Raw genomic sequence first — 21,247 nt, forward strand, 5'->3', positions numbered from 1 at the left:
CCTGGTTGTTATGTGCAGGCAGATTTTAGCTTAACAAGAGCTTTTTAGATTGTGCAGAGGAAAAGGTGGCAACAGATTACTTTAGCTATGAAAAGCAAACTATATTCCATATAGGTTTAGGTAAGACTCAGAATATGCTGCAAAAGTCATGAAAATTTTGAAACTTCATTATTTCTGGCCTCATGTTCCTTCCATTAACACTAAGTTTACTCTTTAGTGACTCACAAGAAGTTATACCAGTATAATAGTTTTTACTTTTCTCTAAACTTAATGTTGTGCAAAATTTACCATTGTTTAAAAATGTGCCCTTTAGGAGTAATTTTTACAGCATAATTATGAACGTGATGTTTATGAAACTGTTTATGAAACTGCTCCACTACCCTGATTTTTCTCAACAGAATTGTAGATGGAATTGAAGACAGAAACCACAATGAGGAAAGCCAAACCTTTGACTTCAGCTCCGATCAGCTCAGGCAGGAATCCAGGTTATCTCCTACAACTGGAGGTGAGTTTTACCTGGGAAAATCACTCTTTAGAGAAAACAGTTTTCATAACTGCTTTTTGTTCCCCTTTGTTTCTTTGATCCTCAGAAGTGGCATAAATGGATTAAACATATATTTGTACTCTCAGTACCATTTCAGTGCCACAACTGGTACCATAGAAAAGTACAACAAGGTCCCAGAGGTTGTTTGTTGTTTTCCTGCTAACAGACAGTCATGATGAAACAGTTTGTGGAGAGTACTGTGTTTTTATGTATTATACTTTACCAGCAGTATTGTAGGATCTGCCAGGCACCTCATGCTCCCAAAGCTTTGGGCATGGAAGGTACTAAACACAAGGACAAAATTCAACATCAAAAAACATTCTAATAACAAATTAAGAAAAAAATACAAACCATAAATAAACAAGAAAAAAACTCCAAACTAAAAATTCATTAATAGCCATATGTAAACTTGGGTCTCAACTTTTTTAAAGATATTTACACAAGTGGAAAAGTATGGAAGTACATAGATTTTTAAAAGTAAAAGAGTGAAAACCTTGAATATCAAGGGAGCTTAGGAAGCCTTAATTCACCTACACTCTGAAAAGTTTGATAAAGTAGCACCACAGAGGAATAGAACGTGTCAAGATGGGGAAAAAAAAGATAAAGATGCAGAGAGACTGTTTTCAACATCCCCTCTTTTATGAGTAAGCAATCCCCACATAGCTACATTTAGCATGGAGACAATTAGAACACATATTGTGTGGAAAATAATAATAAAAGTTTAATCATATCTATGATTTTTAAAAAGAGTTGACATGTCATGTGATTGGCACCAGGTTTGTCATTTTCAATCTTTTCAGGTCAAGACGGAAGAGAGCAGTATGGACTTTATTCATCGCACTTCTCTTACATGTTATACACTGAATATTAATGCATGATTTTATTTTCATTCTAGCCAAGTGCAAACTAGGTTTAAATTTAAGGCATTGGTTAAGTGCAGAATAGTATTGCCATTTCCAAATGGTTATACTTATCTCATTTGCATGTATTTGAATTATTTTCAGAGGCTGAAATTGGTGCTGCTGTACTCGTTATCAAAGCAGAAGAGACCAAACAGCAGATCAGCAGGCTTAATAATGAGGTAACAAGCTTTTGTGGGGGTTTAAGGATATTAACAATGATTCAAGGAATGCTGGAGAAAACTCAGAAAACTTGGGAATATAATAAATTCTTGTAAACAAGCTTACAAAACTGGATGAGGTTACTACATGTAGGGCAGTTTGAGGCTTTTAACTCATTCTGAGTTTAATTTCTTACATGAAACCTATATAAAAGTTCATGTCACATGCTAGAACTAAAAACAAAGTGAGGTTAGCATGGTTAGTGTATATAATTTTCCAAGGATTTATTCTCTTTTGGATGTGCTTCTATTTTTCTCTTTCCTCTCATTATTTCTCCAAGCTCCTTCTTCCAACTTTTCTTGTCTTGATACGTGCTATGCTTTTAGAGAATTTCCTTGAAAGAAATGCAAATCCAGTCATGTTCAAATTCACATAAAATGTTTCAAATCACTTTACCTGTGTATACTTAGAATGAAAAGGAAATTCATCCCTTCCTACTTGTTACGACCCGCCCCAGGAAAAGGGGAGGGGGGTAACTCATGTTTTTATCAATACTTCCCTTGGGGTGGATTAAAGCGAAACGACACTAAATAATCGGTGTCTGAAAACATATATTGCCAAAATTTATTTTAACAATTTTGCCTCATCAGGTAAGCCAGCGTTTTGGGTGTTGTCATATAAAGATGCAACATAAAGATAACCTTTGGGGGGGGGAAATGCACAGGGGAGAGAAAACAGGATAAGAGTAAAGAAAAGATGAGAGTGAAAAAGAAATGTATATAGTCACCGCCCACTGTATCTCGCGATGCAGCTTGGCAATCTTGAGAGCGATGGTCACTCACTGGAGTCAGCAATGCAGCTTGGTAATCTTGAGAGTGGTGGTCTTGATCCGCAAGCGGTGGGGGAGAAGGAAAAACCCCCACACTCCAAGAAGCCATGAGTTACCATATCCATGATCAGTGTCACGGGCCATGTCTCGAGCCTCCAGCCTCTCCCTGGGCTTGCACAGAGCTTCTGGGTCTGGCCTGGTTCCCGCCTTTCAAGATTGGCAGAGAGGGGGGTGGGTCCAGCTGCCCATCTGAAGCATCTTCTTGCCTTTTTAGGGTCCAACTGCCCATCTGAGGTATCTTCTTGCCTTTTTAGGGTTCAACACCTTCAGCTCTGAAGGGAGGGATGGGCCCAACTGCCCATCAGAGGCATAATGCAAAAGTCAAAAGCCTGCAAAAGTCCCTTGGCAATCCTAGAATGCATAAATCATTAACTATTTCAGTCTCTGACACTGCTCAAGCAATATGACCTGAGGAATGCAGGGCCAATATTGTTCAGTGGTGCTTTTTATTCCTTCCTTCTATTAACTTCAAACCTGTAATCAACTATTAATCCAAAACTGAAGAGATGTTCTGTGGCTAAACTGTTTCATATATCCAGCCATTGCAGTCCTTTAGCTAACAAGATGAAAGCATCAGACTTGAACTTCACAGTTACACTGCAAGACTAAAATCTGTCCCCAACACACTCTGTCTTTCAATGTGAAGAGATTAGAGGCAATTTCTTATGATTCCACATGAGGAAACATTTAAATAAGTCCATCACACAGTTTTACTTCCTTTCTGAGCTCTTTGGTTACCAGAAATGTCAAGTTTTATCTTTATTTTTCCTTCTATATTGTGCACATCTAATCTAGTTATTCTTTATTTCCCGCTTAGGAAATATTGGGCTCTTAAACCTCTTTCAACCTTAGTCAGTTTAACTGGGTTAGATAACTTAAATATCCTCAGCTAGGAGTGCATGCATCACCTCATTTGTATGCATCACCTCATTTGTATGTCAAACTGTAGAGTTCAGACAAAAGTCTCATATCCCACTGACTGCAGGTTTTTATAAGGTTTGGTTAAAGAATCGAAAAAAACCTTCAAGATGTTCATTGACAACAGCATTGTGATAGAAATTTCTATTTTCTATGTAATGCTTTTGAAACAGACAAGTCATACCGATTCATTCCTTTTGAGAACAGGTATTTTTAAAATAGGAGGATGTATTACATGGCTATCTGCAAGAGGCAATTGGAAAATACATCATGGTGACAGATGTGCCAAGACAGGCATCTTGAGGATTAACCAAACCCTTCAACTGTAACAGTTTCGGGCTTGTCATTGCTTTTCTAGAGAAAAGAGATAGATAAATAGATCTTGGAGCAGGGCAATATGCTAATCAAAAGAAATAAAGAACTCCACATGATCAAGGTCATTTTCCTCCATATACAATCTTAATTTTTCCCTGCTGAAACTATCTGAACAAAATATTATGTAACTTTTTTGCTCACACTAACATAAAACAGGAAATTGCACCACATGCAGTAAAACAATAAAGTTTCCACACAAGGATACAGAATCCAAATCCAGAAATAAACTTTTCACTGTTGTGAATATGGTTCACTCTTTTATTTTAAAATTGAGGACGGGAGAATCTGTCCATTTTTTCATTAAAGTCGCTACCTATGAGACTTGAAATAAGAGGTACTTACCTCCCAAGACTTCTGCAATCTCTCCTGGCATAAAAACATGAACAAATAATTCTTGATTAAACAAGCCAATCATTAGGTTGTCATCACCAGCTGGTCATTCTCTTCTTTCCACAGAAGTGAGGCAGAAGTGAGTTCATCTATAATCTCTGTCCCTTCAGCAGATATTTGGAGCCCTGTAAGTAAGAGGAAGAGAACCTTCAGAGATTTTTTTAAAAAAGAGTGCTACAAACTGCTGGAGTCTTGCTGGCTTGGTGTGTGAGACAGAATTTGTTTTCACACTGCAAAACTGACTGAGGCCTGTGCCAGCATAGGGTGATAAGTAATAAAACTGAAAGTCATACAAAGTTTTGGTAGGTTTAGACATCTTCTGGCAAAACCTGAATTGATTTACGTCTAACCTCATCAGTGATAAAATGACATTAATAATAATGCAACCAGAAAATACAAATAACACAATAATGTTGAAAAAATTCTGAAAATAGTTGTACTTGCTGTTCACAGCAGAAAAAGATACCTTTCTCTGATTACAGAACCTCATAGAACTTATAGAAATTATAGAGCTACATGAGGCTATGTGAATGATTATAAAACCCCCCACAGTTTGGAAAACACACCAGACTTAGTCTAGGAACCTAAGGGAACATTTTTATTCAATCTTCCAGAATCTCTAAGATTATTTTATTCTGTGCTGTTCAGAGTATGTTATATACCATACATCTATACTAGTGCAGACATGTTGAAGATTAATATTGTTGGTGGTGCCTTGCAGTACCTGGAAGGAGTATTCTCTACTTTCCAAGCTCATATTTTGTCTTCTCTCTAAGAAGTCCCCTAGCAAAGAAAACAGCATTCTGACCAAACAAGAGTCTTAAACATTGAAAGACTTATGTATGGGATAATTCTCAATTTGATATGACAATAGATGAACATACAATATGGACAAATATTGGACTGAGACATAAAAAAAAAAAAGTATGAAGAGCAATTCTACTGATGTAGACTTAGATTTCATAGGCAACCTTCTCAGTTCAAATCCCAGAGACAGATGAGTATCCTCCAAGTCCTCTTATAGATCAAAATTTACAATGGAAAAACTGCATGACTGTAAGGCTGCTTAATTGCATATTCTGCATATACTCAAACATGCCCTGTCTGGAGTTTATGAACTGACAGTACTGACTTGGTGGTTACCCAAATGAGCCTCTGGTTAACCTTACTGATATACTCTAGTTGTTGCTTGGGGGTTTTTGTTGTTGCATTAAGAATCAAACACTTGTAGAGCCGGTGCTTTCATCATTCCATCATTTGATGATGGACAGTAATGGAAAATTATGACTGATGCTGCAGCAGACTACTAGCAGTAGTTAAAATACCAGCTGAGTTAGAAACAAAGTTCTCTATTAAAGACACGCAGTCTCCTCCTGGAAAATATGAGAAAACAGGTCACAAGTAGCCAACAGCAGCAAACACTGTCATTAATACATTTTTCAGTGGAAAACAGAAGTCAATCAACAAATGCAAAAATAACTGCTTTCATGAAAGGCAATTGTATTACAACAGTTCACTAGTTAGCTTAAAAACATTTCAGCTGTTCATTGGGGAAACAGACATCTTTCCATTCAGACATTCAATACAGACTGTTGTTAGCAAAGCAAAGCAAAAAGTTACCCTAGAGAAAAATCTACAGAAATAGCTATACCTAGTTTAGAAATCCAGCTGAGCTCTTGGCAGTATTTTAGGCGTATGACACTCACTACATAATCCAAAAGAAAGTTCATTTACCTAAGAAAGGGAGTAACAGAAGTCAGTGCATTGATTTCAATTCTCAGATTTGTTATATATTAACTTTAGGAGTAATAGATGCACAGACTTCCTCTAAGGAGAGTAATCTCCAAAGTCAGCACCGTCTGTGTGAGACAAACTTGAACACACCCCAGATTCCTGTTATACAGCTCCATGGTTTGGCTGCTCAGCCAGTTACCCAGCTTCTTCATTTCCTCACCTAACCTCACTTCTCATTTTGAGCCTGAATGAGATCCAAGGTAATACTGGAATTTCCCTCCAGTTCTGTAGTGCAAGGCAGAGTGGAATAGGACTACTTTATCTCCTACCCTATTTGCCCCTTCCACTTAGTGTAAATAATCACTGAATAAAACAGGCTTGACATTCATTATAGTTCAGTACTTTCAATCTGTGGCAGGTGAAAGTTCAGTTTCAGGTTCTTATTCTGGTAAAAACACAATTATTTAGCAATAGTTCCAAGATTAGGTTACTGAATACCTAGCAGCATTGTACATTTGCAGAGCTGGGGAAAGCTTGATTCAAAGACCTGCTCCAGACTAGGCAGAGCAAGAATTCAGGAATAATCTTCTGCCTTACAAGTATGTATCCTTCCTTTGCAGAGGTCTGTACGCTTGACTGAGTCTTTCCAACGCATTTGTCTGCAAAGGCTGATCAAATGGATGCATCTAAACATTTGGCATTTTCTCAGAGGCACCATTTACGTGATGCAATCATAGATAACTACTGAGGAGCCCACAAAGTAAAAATAGGAAACCACTAAGCAGATTTTCTGAGATATACAAATGGCCAAAAAGTCTAGGTTAAAGCACCTGCCTATCACTATCCCACTGCCTGTATCCTAGTAGGCTTTTAGCTCACTATGTATGCAACTGTATGAAAACAGCATGGAAGTACTTTTACTTTGATTCAATTTGCAAAATCCAAATCTGAATTATTTAAAACATAGACCAGTTAATGAGAAGAAAATAGCCAAAATTTAGTCATATTTTTTTATCCCCTGATTACATGTACACATTCTCCATTCAAAAACATGGGTACATGGTTTCATGCTCAGATATAAAGGACATCTCATGCAGTGCATGCAGACTGCTTTGTCATGTCCCCTGTTTTTTCCATATGCCACCCAGCTTCAGTGCAGACTCCTTCAGCTTCAGAATTTGGGGGCTGATTTCTTACTTTACTACATCAGTAGATCCCAGAATTACAGTACTAAAACAATATAATGAACACAGTACTCACATTTCTCCCATTCAACACAAAAACAAACAAACATGAGGAAATATGAATAGGGTCAGGTTCTGTACTAGATAATTGCCTTCTATTTAGCTCCACGTTGGAGCACTTACTAGAAATTCAGCTATTTTTGGTTTTAGGTTTTTGAAATACAAGTGCTTAAAATACTCTAGGCATCTGACACTTATTTAGAACAGAGAAAACGAATTCACAGGAATATTTCACTTTCATTCTAACAAAAGGACCAATCCTAAATAAATATGTTTATTTTCCAAATCACTTAAAGATATTTTATAAATATATTGTTTAAAATGTATTTCACAACCAGCTGCCAAAAATCAATCTCATTTTTCTCTCAGTACAGGAAAAAAAGCATTCCTTAATAGTAAAAATGTATGCAAATGATAATCAGTGCCAATGAAGAAAATTTGGTAAAGTTAATCAGGCCTTCAGTTTTACATAGGGGATATACTGTTAAAGTTCAATTTGCAGTTTGAGAGCTCATATAATGAACTTGATTGACCTAGAGTAATTAAATACATGTTCTTTTTAACAAGTTCGTAACTTTATTTTCACATGAGAGAAATTACTTTGCAGCAAGGCTATCCCAGTAATTTGCTTTGGAAAGCAGCTTTCAATCAAGAAAATCATGTCAAAAAGTGAACTAATTACATTCATGTATGATGAAAACTATTACAACTAATCTATCCGTTTTGTAGTTTAGCCACATAAGTTCACATCAAAGCCACAACATAAAACCTAGTATCATTTGCATTAAGAAGTAAAAGCTTTCTAAACCATACATGACAAGTAAACACACTAAGATTTTTAAAATATATTTTTTAGCATTGATATTCATGTTTCCAAAGAACTCCTACCTTGTTGCTGTTTTGTCTCTCTCTCTGCTTTTGTACTTTGATGACTGTAGAGTAGCTTTCCAGCTAATTTTTTCATTCTTTTTATGTTAGCTTAATAGCTATTGGCAGATGAAGATAAAAAGTAAGCTGATGCTCTAAAGCTTAAATCAATTTCTTTTTAAGTAGAACACACTGCACATACATGACATAACTTCTGTACGCTGTGGTGTGTCTCTTGCACTTTTCCTTGGTGGAAAGGCACCTGAGACAAAGCAATTAACCCAGAGGCAGCCATGCAGTACACAAATCAACTGGACACCAAAAGCTGACTTCAGATTTGAATAAAAAATATCGCTACCAAGACAGATGGCAACAATTATCCAGTTAACTCTCTAAAAGATATTTCAAAATGTTCCTGTACTGAAAAGATCTATTTTCCCAACATCTAAATGTAAATCTCTATTGGTATTCAAGTTCACTTCTTTTTCTTTTATGCCTAGAAGATATTAAAAAGAAGTTGAGTGCTATTCACCTTCTAAAAGCAATTTATTCTGGAAGCATACTACTCCAGCAGATCTCAGCAAACCAAATTCCTTCTGTCTGTCTTTGCCCATTACATTTTCTAAAACTCTTCATTGGTAGCATTTTCTTCTGAACTGTCTTTGGTTAGATCTTTGGAATCACTGACAAAGTACACAGTCTCAAACTGCAGTGTATTTCAAGCAGCCTAAGTAATTCCCCGTGAAGAGAACTCCCTTCCTGTGTCCAGTAAAAGAAAAAAATGCTGTTTATATATCCTGGGAGTATGATTAATGCCTGAAAAGTGTCAATCAGCAAAACTACACAAATATTTTTCTATAATACTCTGCATAGGCAGAATATTGTATTTATGCCTCTGACATTTTCTTTTCAGATGTAATCTTTAACATTTATCTTTGTTGAATTTCATATTACTGATATTTAAAAGTGAACATAAACTTCATTTAGACATTAAAAATAAACATTAAATGAAAACAGATCAGGCTGTGATGCTAAAAAATATAGCCTTAAATGTCCATGGATGGTAGCAAACTATTGATCATAAGCCGTTCCAGTCATGTATGGGTTCAACTCATGGTGATTACATGTCCTTCATATTTTCTTAGTTGTTCTGAAGAATGTCAGGTGGACAGTAATATCTGAGAAGACTTTTGACAAGATATATATTGCATCTAATGTTTCTTCCTATATATTGAAACGACTTTACAGTTAAAGAAAAGAATTATGTTCTTTTGCCATGGTTTATTTTTAAGAAATGTATGTTGCCTGTTCTCTTTTAACTATTTCTGTAGGTGCTTATATAAATTATTTGTTTAATATTTTTGCCCAATATTATATATATCACCTCAAGCTTTCTCTCATGAGGACATACTAGCAGCTTCTCTCCCACCCAGATGGGATTTCCACAATCCTCCATTTGGTCTCAATCAGTACCTAGTGAGTCAGAGTTTGTCCCTGATACTTTCTGAATTCCTTGAAGCAGTAATTTCCAAACCTGGTTTTCTTATTGCCACCATCATGCTGACACTGTCCTGATTCTATGCCAACTTGAAGAAAAAATCCACATCCAACAATCACAGAATCACAGAATGGCTTGCATTGGAAGTGTCTTTAAAGATTATCTGGTTCCAACCCCCCTGCCATGGGCAGGAACACATTTCACTAGACCAGGTTGCTCAAAGCCCCATCCAACCTGGCCTTGAACGGTTCCAATGATGAGACAATCATAGCTTCCCTGGGCAACCTGTCCCATTGCCTCACCACCCTCACAATAAAGAATTTCTTCCTAATATCTAATCTAAACCTCTCTTTCAGTTTGAGGCCATTCCCCTTGTCCTGTTACTACGTGCTCTTGTAAATAGTTCCTCTCCATCTTTCTTGTAGTCTCCCTTCAGGAGAAGCTGCAAGGCTGAAAGGCTGCAATTAGATTACACCAAAGCCTTCTTTTTTCCAGGCTGAACAATCCCAATTCTCTTAACCTTTCCTCATAGGAGAGGTGCTCCATACCTCTAATCATTGCGCCTCAGCTCCTGCCCCAACCCCCCACCCCCGACTCGCTCTCAATGAAGAGCCACAAATTATAATTAGAACTGCAGTTTGGGAACCCTTTTTCTAGACTGAATTTCATGGGAGCCATGTTGACTTGAATACATCTAAATAATCTGGTTCCTTATACTTTTCTGTTTTGTCCTTACCTGTTTAATAGCAATAATCTTGGTTCCCTAATTTATCCAGACAAACTGGTCACTCTAGAACTGCCAAAGAGCTGGCTAATAAGTCATCAGACAAAGCAGCAAATTTTCTATCCTACACAGTAAAACCAATTTCACAACCTTCCAGATTTCTGGATTTATTTCACTGAAACTGAACCATCATATCATCCACAAATCCTATATATTTAATCTGGACTCAGATTAGCTGCACTGGATTTTTTTTTCCTTCTGCATCTAGCTTTATTACTAAAGTGCCATTAAATCATAAACGTCTGTCACCGTGATACCAATGGCCACAGAGTTGCTGGTAGCTGATCAGTGAAGAGTCTGTCTCAGCTCACCCAATTTCATTCATTCAACAATGCACTTAGCGAGAAACAGAATATCAGCAGCTAGTCAATCTGAGCCTTGAAAAATAACTAATGATAGTGAGTTTTGAATTTCAAAGGGAGTAAACCACAGAGAGAAAAAAAATACCAATATATTAATCAGAATCTGCTTCTAATCAGAAAAAGCAAGTCTTATTCCAGATTTATCCAGGAACAGTGATGAGAGATAGGCATTCTAGTTGAACATTTAAAGTCAAAAAAAAAATTAAACATTGTAATATATCATGGAAAAACAAAGAAACATGTTTCACCAATGCCATTTAAACAAAGCAATAATCACCATCATCATCTTACATTATGTAGAGCTTTTAATCACTCCATTCCTATTTAACTATATGGAACAAAGTATTCAGACTGTTCAAAAGTTTAATACTGGTAGTAAAGAAAAATACTCTTTCTACTGAAACTGTCAAAGTAATTCAAAAATGGAAAATACAACTACTAAAATATATATTGGTCAGACCATCAGAAAATGCTATTAATAAAGACCATGTGTTAAAAAATTCTGCTTTTTTTTAAAAAACTCTGTATTGAAGATATTCTTTCCTGATAACCTAGTCTACTAAAAAGGTACCAGCACATTGCTTTTGACCAGTCTGAGAAGCACTTCTTGCTACTTCAAATTAAATCTGTATAAATCACAGTTTCTATTTCTGGAAATATTGCAGTATCTTTTTTTAAGTCCTAGAAAGTGTTAAGGCAGCATTTCAAGTATATTTGGGATCTTACAAACCATTTTGAAGCTGTCTGCCTAGCACAGCAGGAACCATTTGTACCACTAGCTGTTTTGCCTAGCAGATAATCAGTGAGCTCCTAAAAAGAATGCAGCCTTGCCAGCATGAGAGGAATTAGCCCTTTTGCTCAGGAGGAAACTGTACTGCTTTCAGCTTCTGTTCATAGACTTAAAATTCCTTTTGCTTTTAATCTCTGTCCCTTTGCACTTTCTGCAGCACTATGAAATTTTTAATATTAGTGATAAAACTGTTTAGTCCTGTTACACATGTTTATTTGCATCTATTCAAGGATCTCTGCAGGATGTAAAAATAATAGGATAAACAGTATAGCATTCGTAGTAACAGTAATGGTATCCTTTATGACTACATAAGTATAATAACACAGAGATAGAGTATCATTAATGTAGTACAGATACTGGAGCTTTAATCTTCTAAGATTAATAGTTTTTAAAATCTTGAAAACTACATATTTTCTTTATGTATGTGATGAGCAGTATTGGTCCAAGTAGATCTTAATAAGTGGTGATGATGAATTTCTAATTAAGTTTGGCGTAACTACTCTGGAAACTATTAAAGCATACATCAAAGGTGGGTTTATCAGGTCAGTTCCTCTGTCTGTGTGAGAGCAAGCTTATGAGAATACAATGATCTAAGAGTTGATATGTCAAAAATAGTATCTGGGCACTAGAAAAAGTTGTAATGAACAGAAATTCAGGACTGCCGCAAGTACTGATGCTGGGATTGATTTTCACTGTATTGTGTCAATGAATTGGCAAAAGAAACATGTTAAAGGATGATGAAACTTTTAAAAAGTCCGTAAGTGATCAGAAATGGAAAATAGAAACATGAATCAAACCAAACTAAATATTTAAAATTTTTCACATATCATTCATAGTTTGGGTAAGGTGCATCCTCATAAGATAGTGTCAATCTTTCTATCTGCACAACTGCAGAAAGCCCTGAAAATTTGATGGAAGTTGAGAAATTAGACACGGAAAACAACTGCTTTATCCACTAGGAGTAGGGGCCAGTGATGATCCTAAAAAGAACTGATGACCACTGAATCTATATGGGTATGATTGTCTGTCTACCCACTTCTGCCCAAATAAAGGAATGTTTTGGAGGTTTTGCAATGCCATTTCCTAGTTTCCAACAGAACACAGAAGTTCTTGTGTAGATGATTTGTCCAGAAATCTCACAGTGTGCTACCTTAAAGTCTGACCATACCAGGAACCTTCTCTGTCTGCTCTGACCCCACAGAAAGCCTATTCACAAATTGCTTTTGCAACATATTTTAATCCCTCACATTAACTGTAGTTCAAATGAGCTACCAGGCAGTCAAACCTTAATCTCAGCTAGCAGAAGGGGATCTCCTGTTTTTTTTCTATCTAGCATGACTCAATTAGGTAACAAGACAGAAAGAAAGAATTGCAGAGACACAGAGAGATCCTGTCATCTGCCAGTCAAGAGGCTCCTGCCTTTAAGGGTTTTCCCTCCAGAGGCAGTGTGATCATCACAAAATTATTAAACAATATGATGGATTTGAACTCTTAGCTCAGAGAGATATATAGGAACTGTGTTCGAGCTTCCCATGTCTTCTCAGAATTTCTTTATAATAATTGTGCCTGTAGTAACCCAGTCAAACTCAGGCTGAAATGTCTTTCCAGCAGATTTTGTTAGAATTATCCTGTCAGAAAAAGGAAAACTGCATTTTTATTGTTGATTACGTGAAAATTAATCTGTGTGGAGCATCTAATAGGTGGTATCGTTACTTGAGATCAAAGAAAGCCTCCTTAAAATAGCCTTTTTCTTTTTGATAATTGGCTTGAAGATACATATGCAGTCATGTCTGGTTTTCATCAGAGTATTTTCCCTAGCGTCAGTATAAGAAACTCTGTTTTAATGGTAATGACAGTGTTTTGGCCTAAAATAGATTGATTAGCTACCATGGAGACAAAGTTCATTTCTACCTCTTGATAGAAATTCTTAATTTCCCTTTATTAAAAATAATTGACTGATTTAAACTTCCTAAAAACTTTTCCTTAAGAAATAAAAAGGAAAGATAAATACGTTTGAAATTATGAGTGGGTTACTTTCTTATTTGAGTTAGACATTTTGTTGCCCAGAATATCCTTATAAAGTCCTAATAAGTGTCCCCACTAATGTTCATAAAGCAGTTTACTTTACAAATTCAGAACCTGTTAATCTGATCCCCACCCAAAGCAGCAAGTTTTGAGGAGATAAAGACTTCATCTATTTCATGTAACCAACTGGATGCTATCAGGTTCTTCCTTTTGGACACACACCAGAGTAATCTATGGATTATTTTCTCACTGTTATATGCAATACTTTTCAAGCATAAACATAAGTACATGAAAGTAAACTGTTTCACAACCTTTTATATTGTTTAAATATTTAGAGGTAGCAAGTCGTTTTTAGAGTTTCCATTTATTTTTTTCTTTTCTTGTTTTTAGCAATAGTCCACTAGATTTTCATATAATGACTACTTGCATCCAACAACTTAGAATATGGGTTTCTTTTATTTTGCTATGAAAACAGCAATATACTTCACAGATATTTCTGAACAAGATTTCACAAGACCTCATTTTTATATAATTCATCAGTATAAAATTAATTAAAAAAAGTTTATGCTTTAAAATATTTAATGATTGATCAAGAAGCTATTGATGTTATACTTCCAATGGAAATCATCTCAATTCTGACCCTAAGACCATTCTTTATATACAGAGAATCATTTAAAATTAGGTGTATTATGCCTACGGTGTATCCATCATACTTTTTTTTTTTTGCGTTTCTTCAATTATTTCAATATGCCACAGGAATTGTGGCATGCAGCTTTAGTAAGGTAGATGGATGGACAATTTCCCACACATATATCAGTAGAGTATATTTTTTTAATGTAAAGACACTGTGCCACAGATAAAATTTGACATTGCTGGAAGGAAAAAAGGTATGTATGTATGTATTTCAGGCATGGTTCATAAATAAATACTTTTGCCCTGCCGTAACAGGTGACAACTTTAACTCAAGAAGTCTCACAATTACGTAAAGATATGAAGAATGTGATGCACCTTCTGGAGAACCTGCTCACATCCCAGAAGCCTCCAGGATTCTGTGCTGTGCACAGCATATCTCGAAGTCCCACACTGGATAGTCTGCAGTCTCAAATGGCTTGGACTACACATCAGCCTTGCTCACGCATGCAACCTGGGAACTTCACCTGCACCAAAGCACAACTTTGCCGCGGAAACACGTTATGTGACATTTGGAATACTGATCTGTCCTCTGTAGGCAGCAGTCCCCAAAGGACTGAACCCAACCTGCAAAATTCTATGGATGGTGAATTTTATTGTACAATGGGCCTTCAAAATTCTCCCTCCCAGTATCAGGTAATTCAGAAAGACAATCTGCAATTTTTAAGATGCACCTCTCCCCATTCAGACACTACCCTGACTCCTCTTCAGTCTATTTCAGCAACTCTTTCTCCTTCAGTATGCTCTTCATCAGAGACATCGTTACACCTTGTGCTGCCCAGCAGATCTGAAGAAGGTAGCTTTAGCCAAGGAGCAATCAGTTCACTAAGCCTTGAGAACCTGCCAGGATCGTGGGACCTGGAAGGAACAGCCGGAGTAATTTCTGCACAGACCTCTGATTTCCCAATAGACATTGTGACAAGCACAAAGGATGTTAAAGATAAAGATTACCAAGCCATAGATGTATGAGAAACAGTGAAGTGGTACTCAAAGCATGTTTCACAGCAGCTAGTTTTAAATTTAGAGAGTACTGCATGACTGCTTTATTTGATCTCTTTTTTGGCAATCATGGAGATTACAAACGTGAAAATTCAGATTTATAGAAAGTAAGAGAAGATAATGTTGGTTCATACTATAGGAAAAACAATAAATTTCTAGATTCTAGAAGCATGTTGAAAAACATTTTGAATACAGATATAACTTACTTGTCTGTTTGACAGACTATTGTGATAGTGCAAAGACCCTGAGGGTCAGAGTAGCTGGAAGTCTAGGACAAAGAACTGTCATGGGTGACTTTTGTTCATCGAAGCAAAGGTTTTCCCTGAGTGTCTGACTGTTGTTCCCAAACAATATCTATGGCATTGTTTGCTTCAGGTGATCGTGGGTCCTGCTGGTCTTTTTGTCAGTTCTGTGAAGGCAAAGGGACAATATTCGCTGCATGTCATCTAGACAATCAACCAAATAGAGCTGCTAGAGAGTGGTTAGTTGCTGCACGTTATTTGTCATGTAAATGAAACCTCTTAATTTATCTAAAAATACTATTTTTATATACTTGGTATGAAACGTACTTAAAAATGATTTAAAATATTTATAAAAGGAGTAAGAGTTTGGTTTCATTTTGGTAAAAGCTTGCAGTTTTAACAAAAAATGCACCATCATGTATTAGATCAAATACTATTTATTGTTAAGATATTATGTAGTTTACAAATGGATTTGCTTTTATGTGCATGCAATTTGCAATGAATGTATTCATTCTGCTGAAATACAGATAAATTAAAGTATTATTTTATTTAAAAAAATAAAACAGCTGGAATGTTGTATCCTCTAATAAGCTATCACTACTTAAAAAACAAGATGTTATACTGATAACACTAGGTACTCTTGGTTTGTGTCTTACTATTGCACTGTCATTTAGAAGACCAAGTCAACATTTTACCAGACATCCCTGTTTTGGGATTTTATACTTGGATAAGAAAATTAAGAGGGATGAAAACCATTGAGCAAATTGAGGAATATTAAAGGAGAAAATTACAATGGTTTAGTCAGAATCAAATAAAATAGTTTTTTATTATTTATTTGATGATCTTTTACTTATATCTGTAAAAACTATCTTTGACCTATAGTCAAGAACAAAAAAGATACTATAGGTTTGGCAAATTATTTAATCCAGAAACAGTTTTAATGCCCAAGGGATTTTTTTTTCCAGTATTTATATACTAGAAATGTATTGCTACTGTGCAACCAGGGCAACTGCCTGCTTTTTTTCACTAAATAAATCACATTTTGATTTATACATTTAAAGATGCTCAGTATGCAACATTTTTACATGTTCTTTAGCAAGCTTTCTAAAAAACCATGCTTACAACCCAAAATAAGTCTCCTAAAATGGATAAGTAAATTAAGTTTCATTTAATAATCAATGTAAAGGGTGGTTATGAAATTAAATTTTTACAGAGCACAGATTTACGCGTAACTTCCTTAAGAGTTTTTGGGTTTTTTTATGAAAACTTCAAAGACTAAGTTCATTGTTAACATTTGGACGTGTGCAGGAACACAACTCCCAGCTGATACTCTGTGCCCAACTTACATCCTTTCACATCCATTTTCCCACTGGTACAAATTAGCGACAGAGTGTCGTCTCTCTACCTGAGCTGCCTGAATTTTGTCAGTGTCTACACTTCAACATGAATGTTTTTATAAAGGGTTTCTTACTTTCCCTCTCTTCCAGTTTTTACTTAGTTTAAGGTTAAATAGAGAAATGCTGGTTAAATGAGGCATATCCCAGAAATAAAAAAAAATTAAAATAATAAAAACAACAACAACAACAACAACAAAAAAACCAAACCAACCAAACAAAAAACAAATAGTAGCAAATATAGTAACAAAGTCAAGTCTATGGTATTACTGCAAACAATCCTGGTTTGCCTGTAGCTACCCGCCATCTCCCACCCTGCTACAGTGCCGAGCTGGAGGCTGGGGCTGGGGGAAGCTGCCTGCTTTCCGCACCCAGGGCAGGTGCACACTGGCAGAGCCCCATTTGCCAGAAGCTCAGTGGTTGTGTGGCACTGCCTTGCCTCAGCAGCCAGGCAGCACACCGTACAGCCATGGCCCTCTCCTGTACTCACCATGAAGCACAGATTCTGGTTCCTTGGGATGCACAGGCACATGCAGCACAGCTGTCTGCAAATCCTCATTCTTCACTGCCACCCTCTTCATACCGCACAAGATAACCTGTCCTCAAACTATTGCATTAATGAAATACGCAGGCTAATCTAAGCTCACTGTATCCCAGCTATTGACTGGGGCTGCACAAGCATAAGGGTGTCTAACATGCTTAGTTCCCAGTATCATTTGACAATTTCCATTACATATAAAAATTGACAGCGGTGTTTGCTTTCTCATTTTATAATATATAAAGCATTATGTACATGCTTGAAAGTTTTGACATTGTTTTATTATTTTCTAGTATAAACACTGGTGTCATAAGATTAAAAATAGGTGGGTTTTTTTTCTGGAGTTTTTGTGTTAGTTTTGTATGAAAGTTTAAAAAGATCAGTGCAAACACCAAAAAACCACTTTGCATAAATAGCCATAGCTTTACTGTTGTACATTTAATTCTTGAATAAAAAAAAATGCATGTGCACTAATCAAGAAGAAATAGCACCAGGATATGTGTCCTAAGTAGCTCCTTGTTTCTGCAGCTGTCAAACATATCCTAAACAAAGCTGGCAAACTCTATGCCATTTGTATTGGCTATAGTTTCAAGGAGTTTACCTGAATTGCACAGACTGTAAGATGGGCATCACACAGGTGAGCATATTGCCTCCCAGGGAAAAGCTCAAGCAACTTCAGACAGGACAAGTGTTCATTTCAGGTGTTATGGTTTAACCCCAGCCAGCACCAAGCCCCATGCAACCACTCACTTCCCTCATGTCAGAATAGGGGAGAGAATTGGAAAAGTAAAATCTGGAAAACTCATCCATTGAGATAAAAATAGTTTAATAGGAAAAGCAACAGCTGGGTACACAAGCAAAGAAAAACAAGGAATTCATTCACCACTACCCATGGACAGGCAGGTGTTTAGCCATTTCCAAGAGAGCAGGGCTCAACCATGCGCAATGGTAACTTGGGAAGACAAATGCCATCGCTCCAAATATCCCTCCCTGCCTTCTTCTTCCCACAGCTTTAATACACTGAGCATGACACCATACGGCATGGAATATCTCTTGGGTCCGTTGGGGTCAGCTGTCCTGGCTTGTGTCTCCTCCCAACTTTTTGTGCACCACCAACTCCCTCACTGGTGGGTGGGGTGAGGAGCAGAAAAGGCCTTGGCTCTGTGCAAACACTGCTCAGCAATAACAAAACCACTTCTATATTATCAACTCTGTTTCCAGTACAAATCCAAACCATTGCCCCATACCAGCTGCTGTGAAGAAAATTAACTCTATCCCAGCCAAAACCAGGACAACCAGGACACCTTGTCCAAAATCAAGTAAGGAAAGAGGTCAGCAAAACAGAAACCTGGACTTGAAGGGTTGTTCTGTTTTAAACTCCCTGACACCATTATATTATGTAAGTCCCAGAAAAAGAATCCCCGAAGCAGGTTTTATTGAAAAATATCTGCAACCAATGCAGCAAATTTCAGTTTTGAAGGTAAAATGACAATTAATAGAGACAAATGTGAAGGCACATACATTTGGTATGGAATGGTAATTTCCAAGCAGGATTATCATGAGCATATTAGTTCTACACACAGAGTGGCCATTAAGGATACCTGGGATTGAAACAACAACCACTGTAATATTCACGTTACCCTGAAAAGGTGCTCAGTATGAACATCAATACAAGCATCCTATACCCTAAAATCCAGCTGCCCAGCTCGGACAATTTACTTTATTTCTTTTTACATTAAGCTTTAAAAAAATAAAAAATAGAATTATTTTTTGTTCAGGATTGTTCTTCCCATCTAATTCTGCATCAGTTTACTTCCCAAATTCGCTACATTTTTTTCCTTTCTTGCATTTTCCATCACTGTCAGTTTCTTCTTCTATACAGTAGCTGTAATTTCTCTTTATTTACTTTTCCCCTCTCTTTTTTCCCAACACTCATTCAGTTCTATATCCCCTTTATAACTTCATCAAACTCAACCATGTCTTTCCTCATTTCCTGGTGGTTTTTCTGTTAAGAATCATCCTAGGTCTGCCACTAATGAACTAAATGGTTACTAAACTCAGTCATGCAATAGGACAGCATATTTAGTCTCTATCAACAGTCAAGCAGTAAACCCCCAGTCTCTAACCAAAATCTCTCGCACTATGATACTCTTACAATGCTGCAGTCACCTCCACTGGCAATGGAAAAAAAAATTGAAAAAATAAAGACACACTGAAAGAAAAAAAAAAAAGAAAAGTAGGAAACTCCACTAATTTTCTTCTGTCTTCTGCTTTTATAATTTCAGATATATTATTAAAGATGTATATTTGTGTTGTGCTCATGGTAACTACTAGATTCAATTTAAGAAACACAGCTTACCATAAATTCTGCAAATACTCCTCATTTTTTTGCAAGTCATACCCGGCTCTTGTGATAACCTTGCTTTGACATTGCTTGGTTATCTACCACAAATAATTTACTCTCTAATTAGTCCATCTGCTAACTACACGTGAGATTTCAAAATATTTTCCTTTATGAGGCAATTTTGTAACACACTGCATCAATAGTCTCGCCTGGTAGTTTGTAAAAAATCCTGTGTTTCACAAATTAAGTTTTGGGATGCAACAAACTGTTCTCAACCTTTTCTACACCTTCTTCCCTTAACCTGAAAGCACTTGGTTTCCACATCCCTCTTACCGGGACACATTTTAGATGTTGTGTGCTGCTGGGACTACCACAGGAAGTGCACAATCACATTCCCACGTTCTAGAAAAAGACTTCTAACAACTTAGCCTTGAAAGAATGAGGCTATAGCTGGGACTTTAGACAGCAGCTGAGTGAGCAATAAGAAAAGGAAAAGGGCTGGTGCTTGATTTCCTGGCTCCCTCCCCTGTTTAGGTAAGAGGAATTTGCACAGCTGTCATCAATTCCAGAAGCCTACATGGTACTAAGTCTTCAATCAGAAAATCAAATATCACAAGAAATCTAAGCCCATCTCCTTTAGTACCTGCAAATAGTTAAATCCTGTTAAAAAAACCCGCATAGCTGGAAGTTTCTTAGATGATGCCGCACACAAAATCAGTTTTATCCTTTCGAAGTTGAGCATAGAAATCATATCACCATTCCCAAACCCACCACTGACCTCCTCTGTACTTCATAAAATTCTCTTCCCAGAGTCTCTTCATTTCTCTTACCACACACTGTCAGCAGCAACAACAATGACAAGAAACAAAAATTTCCAGCTTCAAAACCACAAAGAAATGCCACAGATCTGATCCTTTCATTTAAAGAAACTGGTTAATGAAAAGAAAATTTTATTTCCTATGTACCTTGATAGCTGAGTTTCCCAGTCTTTGGAAATCTCTCAAAAGAAGAAAGTTGAAAGATTCATGTCAATCAGAACTTGGAACCAGAGGAGTTGTGCAAGAAGAAAAGCAGTACTTTCCTCTTTCAAGTTGTTTTAGAGTTTAATATTTACTGTGTAATTTTACATTTGTGCCTTGATAGTGTGTTTTAAGTCTAGGCATTTATTTATTTGTGGGACATTAACACTTGAATTCATTCTCTCTTCACAGATTCAGAATACTCTGATAAGGTCCCTAAAAGTTACAACTTCAGGCAACCTTTTAAATTCATTCTTTTTTTACTCCCCTTTGTTCTATTATATTGACTTCTCCCAAAATGTAAGGGCCAGAGGCAGTGCAAGAGTTAATTAGTGCTGTTGTAAATGACAACTTTAGGAACTACTGCACTAAGGACCCTGTGGCATCACAAGCATCACAAAGAAAACGCTCAGAAAAAGGCAAAACTAGAGTTTGCTCAGAAGAATCCTAGGGTCTTACAAAACAATAGTGGAAGTATTAAGTAAATCAACAAAGCAGCAGAAGATTTCTTGTTGAAATGTGCGGATATAAAGAAGGACT

The 21,247-nt window shown here is 36.6% G+C and overlaps 1 protein-coding gene and 1 long non-coding RNA gene across 3 annotated transcripts in view; one reads left to right on the forward strand and one right to left on the reverse strand.

Annotated features, from left to right (window-relative positions):
- The window catches only part of KCNH8 (potassium voltage-gated channel subfamily H member 8), a 179,983-nt gene extending 164,061 nt beyond the window's left edge, over positions 1-15,922 (forward strand). For both annotated transcript variants that reach the window (XM_027675368.1, XM_027675369.1), the window contains exons 14-16: positions 399-505; positions 1,549-1,625; positions 14,430-15,922. In XM_027675368.1, coding sequence (XP_027531169.1) covers positions 399-505; positions 1,549-1,625; positions 14,430-15,140 — 895 coding nt within the window. In that variant the 3' untranslated portion in view covers positions 15,141-15,922. The remainder of the gene's footprint in view (positions 1-398; positions 506-1,548; positions 1,626-14,429) is intronic.
- LOC113963880 lies at positions 730-5,913 on the reverse strand. Its single transcript, XR_003532996.1, has 3 exons — positions 5,829-5,913; positions 4,130-4,302; positions 730-828 (listed from the first exon to the last, which is right to left on the reverse strand). It is a non-coding gene; the product is annotated as an uncharacterized LOC113963880 (long non-coding RNA).
- Positions 15,923-21,247: the final 5,325 nt, after the last annotated feature.

Source organism: Neopelma chrysocephalum, unplaced genomic scaffold, assembly GCF_003984885.1.
Source record: "Neopelma chrysocephalum unplaced genomic scaffold, ASM398488v2 Primary Assembly neopelma1_26, whole genome shotgun sequence".
Lineage (NCBI taxonomy): Eukaryota > Metazoa > Chordata > Aves > Passeriformes > Pipridae > Neopelma > Neopelma chrysocephalum.